This window comes from Sciurus carolinensis, chromosome 9, assembly GCF_902686445.1.
Source record: "Sciurus carolinensis chromosome 9, mSciCar1.2, whole genome shotgun sequence".
NCBI classification, from domain to species: Eukaryota; Metazoa; Chordata; class Mammalia; order Rodentia; family Sciuridae; genus Sciurus; species Sciurus carolinensis.
This window is the reverse complement of record NC_062221.1, coordinates 18,090,996-18,105,963: the sequence shown is the minus strand read 5'-3', so window position 1 is coordinate 18,105,963 and position 14,968 is coordinate 18,090,996. Positions and strand designations below refer to the sequence as shown.

The window sequence follows — 14,968 nt, the reverse complement described above, 5'->3', positions numbered from 1 at the left end:
CTGTTTTTCTTTCTTCTGTTGATTAGGAGGTTTGGGGTTTATTTCTGTTCTTTGGGTAGTTCTACATACATAAGAAAGTGTATACTTAACATTTTTCTATCAGAATCTGGATATAATTGGTATCTTTTGCCTCTTTCCAAATGAATCAAGAACGTTAATACAGGTTGAGTATCCCTTATCTAGTATAGAATATCACATTGGGGCACGAGGTGTTTCAGGTTTCAGGGTTTTTTGGATTTGGGAACATTTGCATAGACTTTACCATTTGAGCATCCCTAATCCAAAAATCTAAGATCCAAAATGTTCCAATTTCTAAAACTTTTCGAGCACCATGTTAGTATACAAAAAGTTGCAGATTTCCGAGCACTTCAGATTTTTAATTCCCAGGTGAGGGACATTTACTTTTTCCTGGTCTCTTCCTGCACACATGGATCATCATAGATTTTAGTTCCAACTTATCATCCATTCTCTTCAAACTGTGCAACATGTATTTAAACTTAACACATATTTTGCTGTTTTCTTTGCTTATGACTATTTATAATCTTACTTCTTTTCTTTCATGGATTTATTTTTCACTTTGCTTGAGTACATCCTCTAAGAACTCTTTTAGAAAGCATGGCAGTGTTTCTAAGACCTTCGATGTCTGAAATGGCTATTGTCCTTTCCAGAGGGTCCATTTTATTTCCAGCTTCCTGTTGAGATTTTTTAAAAATTGAATGATCATCTTTTTAAACATCTTAGATCTCTAGTTTTTGTTTAGACAGTATATACCTAATAACAAGAGGTAAGTAACAGAAAATTTGTGAATATATTAATTATAACATTACCTTAATGTCTGCTGCTATTGAATTCAGGCCTTCCCAGCCACACATCTGCCATTTTCAAGTATTTAATTGGTTGCAGTTCTAAGTAGGACTTATTTGAGGGGAAAAAGGCTGTATTGGAGGATCCAGTTGAGGGTGCAGTCTTCCTACCCCCAATCACCACACTGGCCCTCACTCTAGGTCCCTGTCTTCTTATATCCAGAGGAAAGAGTTGTAGGTTGTCAGAGCTACTGGACCTCAAGAGTCCTGCCCCTCTTCCTACACAAGTCTGAGGCCCAGGGAGTGGGGCGGAATAGCCACTGGCTTCTCTCACGTCTGGTGCACATCCCAGGTCCTCCTGTCCGTCTGTCACCCCTCTAGAGTGCTGAAGGACTGGAGAGGGCATCCATCAGTGATGAGCTGTGGGACAGGTCACTTCTCAGACCCTCTCTGAGGAGAGGTGGCATCCTGGGTGTCCTCAACAGCTCATCCTGTGGCTTTCATTGCCGTCCAGCCACTGGCAACTCTGCATCTGTCTCTTGCCCCCTCTTTTCTTCTCAGTATCTGACTTAAGTCTCCAAATATCTGTCTGCAGTTCCACATAGGGGTCTTCTAGGCTTTGCAACCTGTGTCAAAAACTGAGCCCCCAAATCCTGCTTCTTCCCCATCCTCACCATCTCAGTCCATGACACCAATTTGCACCCCGTCACCCAGGCCAGACCCAGCGGCACCCCTGGTGCAGCCCTGTCCTGGAGAGTGGCCGGATCTGGCCACCTCCCACAGCCTCCCATCACATCCTGCCCGGATGGCTGCACAAGCCCCTAACGCGTTCCCTGGCTTCCACGTGCAGCCTGTTGAAAAAGAGAACCAGTTAGGAGGAACCAGAAAGAACTTTATATAAATAACACCAACTTATGACAGTGACCCCCCAACCGGCCACATTGCTCTTCATGACGTTCCAGCTCCACTCGTTTATCTGTCTCTCGACGGGCCCCTAAGTTCCTAGGACAGCAAGGATTTTGCCCCATTCGCCTTGTGCCCACAGGGGGCTCAAACCTGCCCGGCATGTCGTGGGTACTTAAAGATTTCTTAAATAAATGAACAAAAATTGCTTAGATGTCACATTTATTTGCTCATTCAAGTATTATTTGGGTACATTTTGTGCTGGGACTCAAATAGCCAGGTGACTCACACAGACCAGGTCCCTGCCTCTGGGAGCCAACAGTTTGGAAGGGGGACATTAAACAGGCAGTAAGATGTGTATGGGGAAGGGTTGGGACAGAGTGGGGAGAACCCCAGGGGCTCAGGCAGCAGAATGCTACCTGAGTCAGCCAAGGCTGGGGAGGAGGAAGGAGCCGCAGGCCCAGAGGGTGGGAGAGAAGACCCTGAGAGGATGGTGGCTTCTGGCAGTTGCTTCTCTAGGGCTGGCGCACTTCTCTCAGGGCATTAGACACATTAATGCAAACAACCCTGGCTGTCCCTGTTTTAGGAAACAGAGGCACAGAGAAAGGAGTCTTCCCAGGGCCACACCCTAGGACTGAGGAGTCGGGCGCAGCCCAGTGGTCTGACTCCAAAAACTGTAACCACCAACTCCATTGCCCCTAGAGAGAGGGAGAAATTAGGTCTGGTCAGAGAGTGGGCTGAGCAGGGAGGTCAGACAGTGAGCAGGGGCATGCAGGAGCCCACAGTTTAGACCTTGGACGCTGTAGGGTAGAAGGGGTCAGACACCCCAGCTGTGGCTGTGACTCTCTGAGCCAGGCAGAGGCTGAGCACTTGATCTCACCAGGAAGGGTGAGCACTGGGGGTCAGGGGGATGGGAGCAGTGTGAGGGATGGGTGACTTGGAGGGAAGGACCTTTCTCATGGTCCCCCCAGTCTTCTTCCCCAGGGGCCCCTGCTTCCTGCCCCAGCACTGTTCCCGCCACCCCTGTGACAGCCCCATCCTGGAGGTGAGAGACCCTAGCTGCTGAGGGCCATTGCTTCACCAAGGCCTACCTGGTGTCTGTCCACACTGACCAGTGGCCTCCTTGGGGCTTCCCCAGGTTCATCCACAAACGTGCTTTTTCTCCACAGGGGACAGCAAGATGGCAGAACTGGAGGCTGAGAGAATCAGGAAGCTTCCCAAAGAATCCTGCTCTGTAAATGCTGCAGCAGGGAGTCTCCCGGCCCTGGGGACACCCCAGAGGGAGTTTTGAGAGAGGGTTTGTGAGAGCTGATCACTGATTTTTTTCGTAGCTTGTCTGTGGATCAGGGAATTGAGGCCCAGTGAGCACCTGGGTTCAGACGATCCAGGCAGAGCCTCACGCTGAAGCGGCCCCTGAGGTGACTCAAGGCCCACCCAGGCCCGAGGAGCTTGTGCAGCCTCTTGTGGGGACAGCAGCAGCCACTGCCTGGGGGTCTGCAGGCTAAGGGGACCCCAGCAGGATGCTGGCAGCCCCTGAGCGGCCTGGTCTCTCCGCAGTTCTGGACACGGCGGGGCAGGAGGAGTTCAGCGCCATGCGGGAGCAGTACATGCGCACGGGGGACGGCTTCCTCATCGTCTACTCCGTCACTGACAAGGCCAGCTTCGAGCACGTGGACCGCTTCCACCAGCTCATCCTGCGTGTCAAGGACAGGTGAGGGCCGTCGAGCAGGGCCTCCCAGCTCCTGGCCTGTAGGAGGCTCCATTCTGCCTTTGGGCCTCTTCCTCCTCCTCCCTCTTCCTCTCTCCCAGGTTTGGGGAAGGCTGACGCACAGAGGGGCAGAGCTGAATTCTCTCCTCCCACAGACCCGCCAGTGAGTTCCTAGATTTTTCTACCCCACCCCTAGATTTTTCTTCAGGGCCAAACAGCTTCGAAGGCTCAAAGGGTCCATCCTCCCATCTTCCTGAATTGTCCTCCGGTCAGGGAATCAGCAGCAACATCTCTGTTTTAGCTCCACGTGAACCAAGTTATATGATGGACAAAGAACAAGTGCATTTGCTCTGTAGTGTACCTTGCCACTGATTAAATCACATTTGACTGTGAGGTTTACAAGCCTCTCATTAAAAGCACATTTTTCTTGTTTCATAGAGTGTAATTAAATAATTTCGAGTCTGTTTTAAGCCCAGCTGGCTTGTCAGTTCATTGGATCTCAAAGAGGCAAAGACAATAAACAGGAACTAATAGAGAACAGCAAGCTCTGACCAATCCCAGTAAACAGAAAAATCCAATTAACACCTGTTCTAAAGGAGAAAAGGGTAATGACTTTACCAGGTAAAGGGACACATGCACAGATCTGCGGTTAAGCCCCTGAATATATGAACCTCAAAACTGACTCAGGTGGGAAAATATTTAATTTTCTTGCCAATCAAAAAAAAATGTAAGGGACATAATAAAGTGCCATTTTCACCTGTGCAATTACAATTTTTTAAAAATAAAAATACCCAGTGCTGCCAAAGATGTAGCGAGATTATCAATTTGGATGGTAGCTTGGCCTCTGGACCGGCCTCACCACCAGCCTTGTGACAGGCCTGAGGCTTCAAAACCCAGACGCCCACCCCCAAGCCCTTTCTTTCTGGAAAGGAGGAGGAGGGAAGGGGCTCTGCAGCCCCAGGCCAGGCAGGCTGTTACCCTGAGGTTTGACTGTGCCGCCTCAACCAGGCATTGGGCCTCACTGTTCTTTTATTTCCAGGGAATCATTCCCCATGATCCTCGTGGCCAACAAGGTCGATTTGATGCATCTGAGAAAAATCACCAGGGAGCAAGGAAAAGAAATGGCGACCAAACACAATGTAGGTGCACCTGCCTTGGGCCGCGTGGGGCTGGAGGATTCGGCAGTGCCGGCCTTCGGAACCAGAACTCGGGTCTCCTGGGTAGTGCCGGATTCCACAGGGCCTCCGGGGCATAATGTGATGGGGAGAAATTTTTAAAACAAGGCAGAAAGAAAACACCCTCTGTCGTCATTAGAAGTTCTGATGTGGGGACCACTCGAGTACCTTCCTAGTGGTGTTCAGCCCACCTCCTGGCAGAGGGCCACTCAGCACCCTCGGGACCCAGCAGATTCATTCTTCGGTCCACCTCTGCACGCTCTTGCTCACTGGAGTCCACTCTGTTCGCTGAGCTCTGCCCCGTTCCACAGGCGCACCAGGTCATTAGCAACTCATGGTGGGCATCCTTATCCCCTCTTGACCGCTGACCACACTGAGGTTTACCCAGGCCACAGCCTGAATAGCAGCAGAAAATCTTAGGTTTTCTCGTGTTGCTAGGCAGGGTCTCTGTGCACCCCAACCCTAGTGGACATGGTCTGTGCCCTCTAGTTGCCCGTTTTGGGAGGTCTGCTGGGAGGTCTGCTGCCAAGTGGACCCTCCCCTCTGGCCATTGACCCAGCTCTGCAAGTTGAAGAGGGGGTGCACTGGAAGTAAACTGCCTGTCTCTGCCCTCTGTTCGCTTTTTCATTCCATCATTCTAGGCCCTGGGATACAGGAACCCCCACCTTGTGGGGCCTACCTCCAGTGACAGAGAGAGACTATAAGCAAAGCAAATTAGAGTTCTTAAAGTTAGTTATGTGTTATGGAAACAAATACAGGGAAAGGGGATCTGGAATGTGGAGTGGAGAGGATGCTTTCCACATAGGATAATCAGGAAAAGGCTTGCTGGAAGCTTCCATTCAGCAGGCAGTTCATAGGCAAGGGAATGAGTGCTGCAGATGTCTGGGGATAGAATATTCTACAAAGGGAAGGGCTGGGGAGATAGCTCAGTTGGTAGAGTGCTCGCCTCGCAAGCACAAGGCCCTGGGTTCAATCCCCAGCACCGCAAAAAAATAAAGAAAGAAAGAATATTCTACAAAGGGAATCATGTGTGCAAAGACCCTGAGGTGAGAGTTTGCAGAAACAAAGAGGCCATGGTGGCCCAGCAGAGGGAGCAGGAGGGGTGAGTTTGGAAGTGAAGATGGATAGGTGGTTTTAATCCTTGTGAGATTTTTTCTGTGAGGAGGGAAATCACTGGAGAGCTTTGAGTAAGGAGGTTCGTGGCCTGACTGCATGGAGTAGAGTCCATGCGGGGCAAGGCTAAGGACAGGGAGATAAGGGGGGGACTATCCCAGTGGCCCACACAAGACTGACTTGGACCTGAGTGGGGCTCGTGGGGGTGGTGGGCTGGGTTTCTAAGAGTTCACAGCATTTCCTCACAGGCTGGATATGAGGAGAGAGAAACAAAGGCCCCATGGATGGTTCCAGGGTTTGGGCATGAGCAACTACAGAAGGCTGGAGTTCTGGTAACTGAGCGGGAAGGGACAGGAGGAGTCAGTAAGGGAAAGACAGGAGCTTGGTTATCAGAGTCTTCAGTTTAGGGGCCTCACAGATGACCCAGGGGAGATGCCGGGACAGCAGTCAGAAGACAGAATCCAAAGCCATGCTACCCAAGGGAGTACGTGTAGATGGAGAAGGGTCCTGGGGCTGAGGCTGGGGAACTTCCTGTTGTGGGTCTGGGGAGACAAAGAGGGATCGACAAGAAAAAACAAGCAGTCAGCCATATCCAAGGACCAGAGCAGGGAGTTTGGAAGCTAAGACAAGACAGTGGCTCCTCTAGGAGCCGGGAGTGGTCAGCCAGGCCAGGAGCTGCCCAGAAGCCTCCAGGGGAGCCTGGGAACTGACCACCATGTCTAGTATTAGACACAGGCCTGGGAGAGCACATGAGGGCCTGGCATGCTCAACAGAGATGGCCTTGGGGGCGATTTCCGTTTCATAGTCTTGACCGCCATCCGATAACCAGTTCTGCGGGTCTGAGCAGGGTTGGCTGGGGCGTCCACAGACGCCCTCGGGTTTTCCCTCCCAGCTGCAGTGGGAATTGTGGAGGCTCACTGGTGCTGCTTAGGCCTCCAGAGCTGAGTTTTGCAACTAGAAGGGAAGAAGACCCAGGGGCACCAGGTCTCTCACCTCAGCCTGATGCTCTTCCCCCGGGGAAAGTGCTACTGCCTCATTTGTGTTCAACCAAAGGACTTCAGGAGCTGCTCTCAATGACATCCTGACTTACTAACTTGTGAGACCCGTTCCTCTCTAGGTGACTGAGACAGGGTGCTCCCACCTGATGCACGAAGATGGTATTTTCTGGCCCTTGGATGGAGTTTAATGGTACCACCATTTATTGCAGGGCTTCCCTTAGTCCAATTGCTACTGAAATCCTGAATTGTAAGAACCCAAGGATGCACCTCAGACTTTCTTCAGTGGTAGAGGCAGGGTCCCCATAAAGGAGGTGGAACATGCTGGGCACGGTGATGCACACCTGTAATCCCAGTGGCTCTGGAGGCTGAGGCAGGAGGATCATGAGTTCAAAGCCAGCCTCTGCAAAAGTGAGACTCTAAGCAACTCCGTGAGACCCTGTCTCTAAATAAAATATAAAATAGGGCTGGGGATGTGGCTCAGTGTTGAGTGCCCCTGAGTTCAATCCCTAGTACCCCAAAAAAAGAAAAGAAGATGGGACATACCCAGGGACCTGGGGGGATAGTGCAAGTCACGTATTCTGAGCCCAGTGACTGGGGCCACAGGCAGCAGAGGGCTGAAACTCCCGGAAGCTGGGGGCTTACTGAGCTGTCGGTGTGCAGGAAGCGAAGGGACTCCAGGCAGGTCCCAGCTCTGGCAGCACGTGCCTTCCTGTCTCCCTTCTGGGCATGCTCAGGGTAGCCATTGGCCTGACCCACAAAGGCCTCAGAGCTCTACTAGCACATAAGTGAGGCACCTGCCACCCCTGTACATGGTGTCCAACCTAGAGGCCGTCGATGGGAGGCCAGGTGGGGAAGTGGAACATGCGCCTGGTGCAGACCTGGACTCTGCCGGTCACGGTAGATCTCATGCCGGCACATCACCCTCAGCCATCTCCCGCTGCAGAATGAAGATCCTGCCAGCCTCCGAGGGTTAATGTGGGCATTCAGTGAGGTCAGAGATGCTGGGACCTGGGACCCCAAACAGCCCACAGTGGACAGCACTTTCCTTTCAGTACAATCTGATGCTCAAATTTTGTCAAATGAGGATTTCAAAGGCCTGAGCTGTGCCCTTTGTGCCCTGCCCTTTGTGTGTCTGTCAGCTCCATGAAGCCCCCCGCTTGACGCCAAAGCAGGGTGTGGACATCTGACAGGAAGACACGGATTGCCACGGGCCCTGGACAATGCTTTACAATAACTCCTCTGACATAACTACTCACTCTGTCAGGCTCCACTGCCACCCCCACCCCATGTGCTTAACCAACCAGTCATGTTTATTTTCTTAATTGTGCTTTTCTCCTTCAAATGTCTTGTAATGAAAAGCACTAATTTTATAATCAGAGAAAAGCTATGAAAAATAACAAAGGTCCACAGACTCACCACGAGCAGCTTACTCCATGGCGTGTAGGGAGGCCTGTGTGTTTCCCCAGCCCCCCAACCCGTGTGGGGCACCAGCACTTCCCGCCCTTGTGGGTCCTTATTGTAGGAGAAAAGGAGCGCTCAGAAGCTTGTTCTCCCTCTAAACCGAGGCTTGGTGACCCCATGGGGCCACCTCGGCCACAGCTCCCATGTGCCGCTGCCTTTTGGCCATGAGATGATTCCTCAGCATTATCCCTGTGTAAACATGGCTGAGCTCCCGGACTCATAGACACAGACCAAACAAGAGCTGGACTGGGGCTGGTGTGGTGGGGCGAGGGCCTGCACAGCCCAGAAAGGTCACCTGGGTTCAGAGTCCTGCTTGTGGCCCCTCCTCTGCCTCTCCCTCTGTGTCCACTCTGGAGGGCCCAGAGATTACCTCAAGGTAGGGAAGCAGACTTCAGAAAGAAAAATGAATAGACTATATCTTAGTTTGATGAAGGAAAAAATCTTTAGTCTTTCAGGATATAAAAAGATCTTTTATATTCTATTTTTAGGAAGCTATCAAATATCTCTGTGACTCGAGAACAAGAGGGAATTGGAAAAGCCATTAGTAAAACTTTCCAACCTCAGAGCGAGAAGCCACCGAAAGAGACTTGAGGCTGCTGGGGGCTAGGGATTCATTCCATCCTGGGTTTCTCTGAACCTTGGAGAATTTGCCATCGTAAGGGTGGGAAAGGTCCTTGTGGATCTCAGTGCCACTTTGACCAAGTTAAGCTTTGCCTTACAGATTCCGTACATAGAAACCAGTGCCAAGGACCCGCCTCTGAATGTGGACAAAGCCTTCCATGACCTCGTTAGAGTAATTAGGTGAGCACCCCACCCCTCCCTGGAAGGAGCCTCTGTGGCTGGAAAGGGCCCAGCCAGGCTGAGGGTTTGGTAAGGAACGCAGCTCCTGTTCTGGCCAGTTCTGGGCCTGTTTTCCTGTTTCTCATGCCTCCTTCCATCTCTTTCCCCTGCCTTCCACCCACCTCTGCCCTCCCCCAGCTCCAGAAGGGTCTGTGGGTAGAGGCTGCTGCACCTACTACATGGACACATCTTCACCTGCTGAAAGGAAGTTCCTTCCTGCTGAGGTGTGGCGCCTCCGTCCCCTCCAACCATCCTGGGTGTTCTCCCAACACTGGAGCTTTCCACACAGCAAAAAGCAGGCCCCTCTCCCTGTCCCCGGAGCAGAAGCCCTGTGTGTGCTATTTCCCCTGAACGACCAAAGGGTGATTCTGGGGCTCCAGTCAGGGAGATGTGTGGGCATCTCCTTTCCAGACCCACTGACCGCTCTCAGCCACCAGCAAAGTCAGCTGGCCTGACAAATAGTTTCTTGAACAGTCTTTTGCAGGATCAGGGTCCAGGCTCAATAATCTGGTGCTCAGATAATAAAAACTGCCTCCTGGCTGCCATCCCTGCCCCATGGACCCCATTCCTCAACTCTCCAGCATCTGGGGCAGCCCAGCCCACGGTTCGACGCAGGACACCATGCGTCGAATTCGTTGCTCTCGTGCTGGTGACTCGAGGGCTGTTGGTTAGCTCTGGATGAGACCCAGAGCTCTCCTCTACTTGACACCTCTCCATCCCCACTGTACATCCCGCCCCAACCACCCTGCACGTACTCAACCATCTCATTTTCTCATGTCTCTTCAGCACCCTGGAAAATACGGCAACCTTCACTTAACGTTTTTGCTGGCAGTTCTGCACACTTGAAATGATTTACTCCTGGCCATTCTGTCTCCAGTTAGGATGTAGTAACACCAAGTCGCATACAGTGACGTCTTGGTTATGGACCTGTACTTCCAAGGTCAGGTTCAGACACAGGAAAAGTTAAAACACTTGAAAAACTTTTGCAATAAAATGTCAGTTGGCCGGTCATTTTATTTAAAATGCGAAACACAGAAACAGAGGCCAACACTCTGTAAAGCCTAAACTATGATGGAACTCAGGGTTTAAAGAAAGGCAGCAGCACATCCTAATGGCAGTAATTCCCATCAACAGGATGATTTGGGTTTTTCCATTCTCTTCCTTCCCAGTTTCTTTGCCTCAAGAGAGACTGCCCAGCCAGGCCACTGTCCAGCAGCTAGGACTCCAGTTCCTCCAAATCTGTCCTCCCAACCCCTAACCCCTGCCAGAACAGGCTCCCTGTGCCTCTGACCCAGGGAGAGGAGCAGAGGAGACGCAAAATCCATTCTGACTTTGTCTTTCTGCCCTTCATTGTTTAAAAGGCAACAGATTCCAGAAAAAAGTCAGAAGAAGAAGAAGAAAACCAAATGGCGAGGAGACCGGGCCACTGGCACCCACAAACTGCAGTGCGTGATCTTGTGACAACCTAAGGCCCTGGGCACAGTGACAGCGAACTGCCAACCCTCGGGACCCCTCTACTGCCTCACTGCACTGAAAACTATTTCTAACCACCACCCTTGGCCCAAGGAACTTGGCCTGGGAAGGGAGGAAGGAAGGGTGAGCCGGGAGCAGACAGGGCCTGGCTTTGCAGGAGCGCATGAGCTGTCTCAGATCTCCCGCGAGCCCAGGAAGCCACCCGTGAACAGAAGCAGCCCTCAGCCCCTCGGGGGTCATTGCACCCAGATCCCCCTCACTTGGTGGGTGTGTTGTTCCTTTTAGCTACATAGTGTTGGTTTGATGGGGACATGTTCATCCACATGCAATGTCCCGAACAAGCCATGATCCAGCTTCCCCCGCCTTGAGCCCAAGCCACAGTGTCTGAGCTCAGATGTCTTTTGTAGATTTTTAAATTATTTTAGTGATGATTATTTTATTTAGGGGGGTCTGTGCCCACTGCCTGGTGGAATCCCAGATCTTCAGCAGACCTCTCTGATAACATATATAGAATACTGTTGTTGTCTTCTTAATTGAGTGCCAAACTCAACCCAGAACGAGTCGAATGACGAGAGGACAGAAGTTAATGGAAATGGTATGTAGCTGGTAGGGGGCGGTCTCTGGCCATGGGTCACACCCTGGAGGGAAAGTGACCCTACTCATTGCCTAGAAACGAGAACGAAGAGAGATACGTTTACTCGGAGGGCTTTGCAGTGTCTGAGGACGCAGTTATCAGAAAACAAAATTATCTCACTGAGATGAGCGGCAGGTGCAAGCATGTCGGTTATAAAAGGAGTTTTTGTTCTTATTATCCTGGAAATGTATAAACTGAGGTGAGCTGATGGGCTTTGCACAAATGTGGGTTCCTTTTTCAGACAGCGTGGGTTCAGTTGTTCTCCCAGGCGTGCGAGAGGCCCTGGGTTTCTCGGATCCTCTCCTCCTGCTCCTGTGCATCACCCGCGCTGCCCTGGGCCTCTCTGATATAAACTCACTGACATGTCAAAGGAAGCCATGTGGACTCCCTCCAGAAATCTTGAGGCCACGCAGAATCTTAAACCACAAAAGATTCAGTACAGTTATCTCTCAGACATCACCAGGACCTGAAGCCATTTCCCTTTGAGTCAACCGACTGCCACCTCTGTTAAGCCCAGTTAATGAGCAAACCCCTTCCCTTCCAGGATTCACAGACTTCGTTGCCTCTTTGGCACACGCTTTTATTACCCTTTTGGATCTTGACAGTAATACGAGATCAGAGGCAAAATGAAGGTGGGGCTAATGATGGGATTCCCAGACACCTGTTTCTGCAAACGACAGCCCCCAACACTCTGAGAATGCCCACCTCCCTCTTCTGGTGCTGCTGGTAGAAGCAAAGATTGGATTTTTCCAGCCCAGGTTGGGGTGGAGGGGCAGTTAGAACAACAGCGCCCCCCCACCACCACCCAGAGGAGATCAGAAGATGAGGTGGCGTGGCTAGTGACCTTCTTTTTCAGGTGTTATGAATCAGGTCGCTCTGCAAACTAGAACATTCCCAGCAGGTAGCCTAACTGCTCTTTGGTGAAATAAAGACATGGAAGGAGCCTCTGGCCAGATGGATGACCAGACACCTGGATTCTTCTTTGTTCAGAGAGTGTGCCCGACTCCTAACTCGGCAAGATCACCAGCACCAAGGGATCAGCCGGAAGAATGATTCTGCTGCAGAAACAGTGGGGACTCGCATTAGTTGGAAATCAAACCCTTTTGTCGAAATGGCCTTTTTTTTCCTGTTCCTAAAAGGAAGGACAAGAGAGAACATTCCAGACAAGGTGGCTCAGTTTCCAGGATCCTGTAATGTTAGCAAGTATTGTAAACACTAAAAGGACGAGGCTTTCTCCAAACCTCAGGCTCCGAGCCCCGCGCGCCGCAGGCCTGTGTGGTTGTGTGTGTGGTGGAGCATTGAGATGGCAGAGCAGGACAGGAAGCCCTGCAACAGGGCAGCGGCCACTGCCAGGGAACCCCTGCCCAGCACCACCCGCCACCAGCACACCCCTGCCCACGTGGAGCGGCAGCTGACAGCACCAACTGGGGGGTCTCATTGGAGGCAGACCTACGACAGAGCCCTGAGCCATAATGGTAACCAAGAAAGGGGTTCCCCCACTCCTGGTTCCCCTCACACTCAAAAGGGGTGGTGCATCTGCCCCCTCCCTGCCCCCATCTTCCAGAGCATCTCTCCTAAACTCAAACCACAGCTGAACTCCACAGGGCCTAAGGGAGACTCTGGTTAAGGGTTGGCCTCTGCTTTGGGACCAATGGTGAGCTTCCTCCCATGACCTCATTTCTCCCTTAGGTGAGGTAGGTAGATAACACCCCATTTTTAGAAGTGGACTCTTGTGGCAGGGGCAGCTTTCCAGATAGACTGGAGTGGAGTGTACCCAGGAACATCCCCCGTACATCTCCATCACCACCTGGCCTGCAAGGCCAGTCTGGGGAACCTGACTGACCATGCTACTTCATGACTGAGGGGCCTGCTGGGGCTTATGGCTGTGTCATCATCATGGCCCACAGGTTTTCCTGAGAGTAGTACTAGCTGCACATCCCCTGGAGCATATCCTTCCTGAAATCCCCTCACCCCATGACTCTGTCCTTGTGTGCTATCAGATTTCCTCCTACTATTCTGACGCCTTCCTTAGAGGGTTCCATTTCTCCCTAGAGGTAACCCTAGCCATCTTCCCCACCCCCACGGGCTGGGGCTGGGGCACACAGGGTATCTGGATGGTTTCTCTTAGGACTTTGCCCACCACCTTCTCATGGTACTTGCTGTGGAGGCCCCCTGAGACCTGGTGTGACCTGTCTCGCTTCGCCAGGAGACATGACCTACTAACGTGTCAATTCTAACCCAGAGGCCCCTCAGACAGGTCACAGTAAATCAGAGCCACAGACAGTTCCCCTCCATTAGCAGCCCATTGGGTTGGAAATTCCATGTCAGATTTACTTAGAATGAGATACTTGAATTGTTGAGCGCCATTGGGTGCCCAGCTTCTGTTACACAGTATTAACAGGTGGCCATTGTCGTGAAACGAGAGTGAAGCCTGAACATCTCGATGATGCTTGAGCCTTTTATGTAACTTTTTATCAAGTCTTTGTGTATCTTGACTCATTAATAAAGAAACAGAGAGATGCCCGTCTTATATCCTCTTTTTCACCAAATATTCCAAAAGTTTTGCTGAGAACTTTGCAAGTTTCACCCAGAATACCCACCTCTTCCAGAGTGTGACTTTGGCCTTCACCAACCTTAAAGGCACAGCTGCTCAGTGCTGGGTAGACCTGGATTCGGGTCCTGCCACTGACCTCTGTGTACCCGTGAACCAAGGACCTGCTCGGGTCTTTAGCTGCACGGCCTGAATGAGACGGTGGTACCCACCTCCTGAGCAGCCCAAGGACCAAAGCTAAAGAAAGACAGAAGCATATGGTAAGGAACCCAGAAATGGTGCTCTTCAGACAGGACCCCTAAAGGGTTATCCCTGCATGGAGAGCGTTCCCTGCCTCCATCTATTGGGGCACAGTCTTTTGTACAGTGTAATTTCATTTCTTTGTTCATCGAACCCAGTGGGAAATTGACCAGACTGCATCAAGGTCTCTTTGCTGGGGTCTAGAAGTCAATTGCTCTTGTGGTACCTTTTTGGATAATTATAGATGAAACACATGAACAGAGGCTGGAGGATGCTTCTCAGACCCCTTGACCTGAGAGCAGAGAAGGCTGGACTGCAGACTGCAAGGGAGCGTGGACAGCTCAGGCCTGGCTTCCTGCCCTTCCATTTATTCATTCCACAAATATGTATCGGGCTGTCCTGTGGGCCAGGGGCTGGGTGTGTGGTGGTGGACAAGAACAGGGGTCCTCCTCCTCTAGGCCCAAATCCATTTCCTATGGCTGTTGTAAGAAAGTTCCACAGACTTAGTGTCTCCACATGGAAATGTATTCTCTCACAGTTCTAGAGACCAGAAGATCAAATTCAGCTTTGCTGGGCTGGAGCTGAGGTGTCCACAGGGCCATAGCCACCTGGAGGCCTCTAGGAGAGAATGATTCCTTGCCTCTCCTGGAGTCTGGTGGCTGCCAGCATTCCTTGACTTACAGCCACGTCACTCCATTCCTCAAAGCCAGCATCTTCAGATCACTCTCTCTTCCAATTTCACGTTGCCTTCTCCGTGTGGGTCAGATCTCCCTCACTCTCAGCCAACGCTGCCTCCCTCAACAAGAGGCAGAAATTCCAGACTTCTTCCCACCTCCACCCACCCTCCAGCATCTGCACCATATGCTCTGTCTCCTTGGTTGTTCCAGACCAATGATCCAGGCTCCTAGCTGAAGCCAATGCTTTCTTTGGGCCCTAGGACACACCAGGACATTATTCTGGCACTTGGCCCCTCCTCTGTATCATTTCCTTCCTCTACTGCATCTTTCTCATATCTTGAACAAAAGGAATTTCTTTCTTTGACCCACTTCCTCTACGAGATACCACTGGC

General features: G+C 51.4%; 1 protein-coding gene across 4 annotated transcripts in view; it reads left to right on the top strand.

Annotated features, from left to right (window-relative positions):
* The window catches only part of Mras (muscle RAS oncogene homolog), a 53,771-nt gene extending 40,144 nt beyond the window's left edge, over window positions 1-13,627 (top strand). For all 4 annotated transcript variants that reach the window (XM_047565083.1, XM_047565081.1, XM_047565084.1 and 1 more), the window contains exons 3-6: window positions 3,264-3,417; window positions 4,454-4,553; window positions 8,883-8,962; window positions 10,363-13,627. In XM_047565083.1, coding sequence (XP_047421039.1) covers window positions 3,264-3,417; window positions 4,454-4,553; window positions 8,883-8,962; window positions 10,363-10,462 — 434 coding nt within the window. In that variant the 3' untranslated portion in view covers window positions 10,463-13,627. The remainder of the gene's footprint in view (window positions 1-3,263; window positions 3,418-4,453; window positions 4,554-8,882; window positions 8,963-10,362) is intronic.
* Window positions 13,628-14,968: the final 1,341 nt, after the last annotated feature.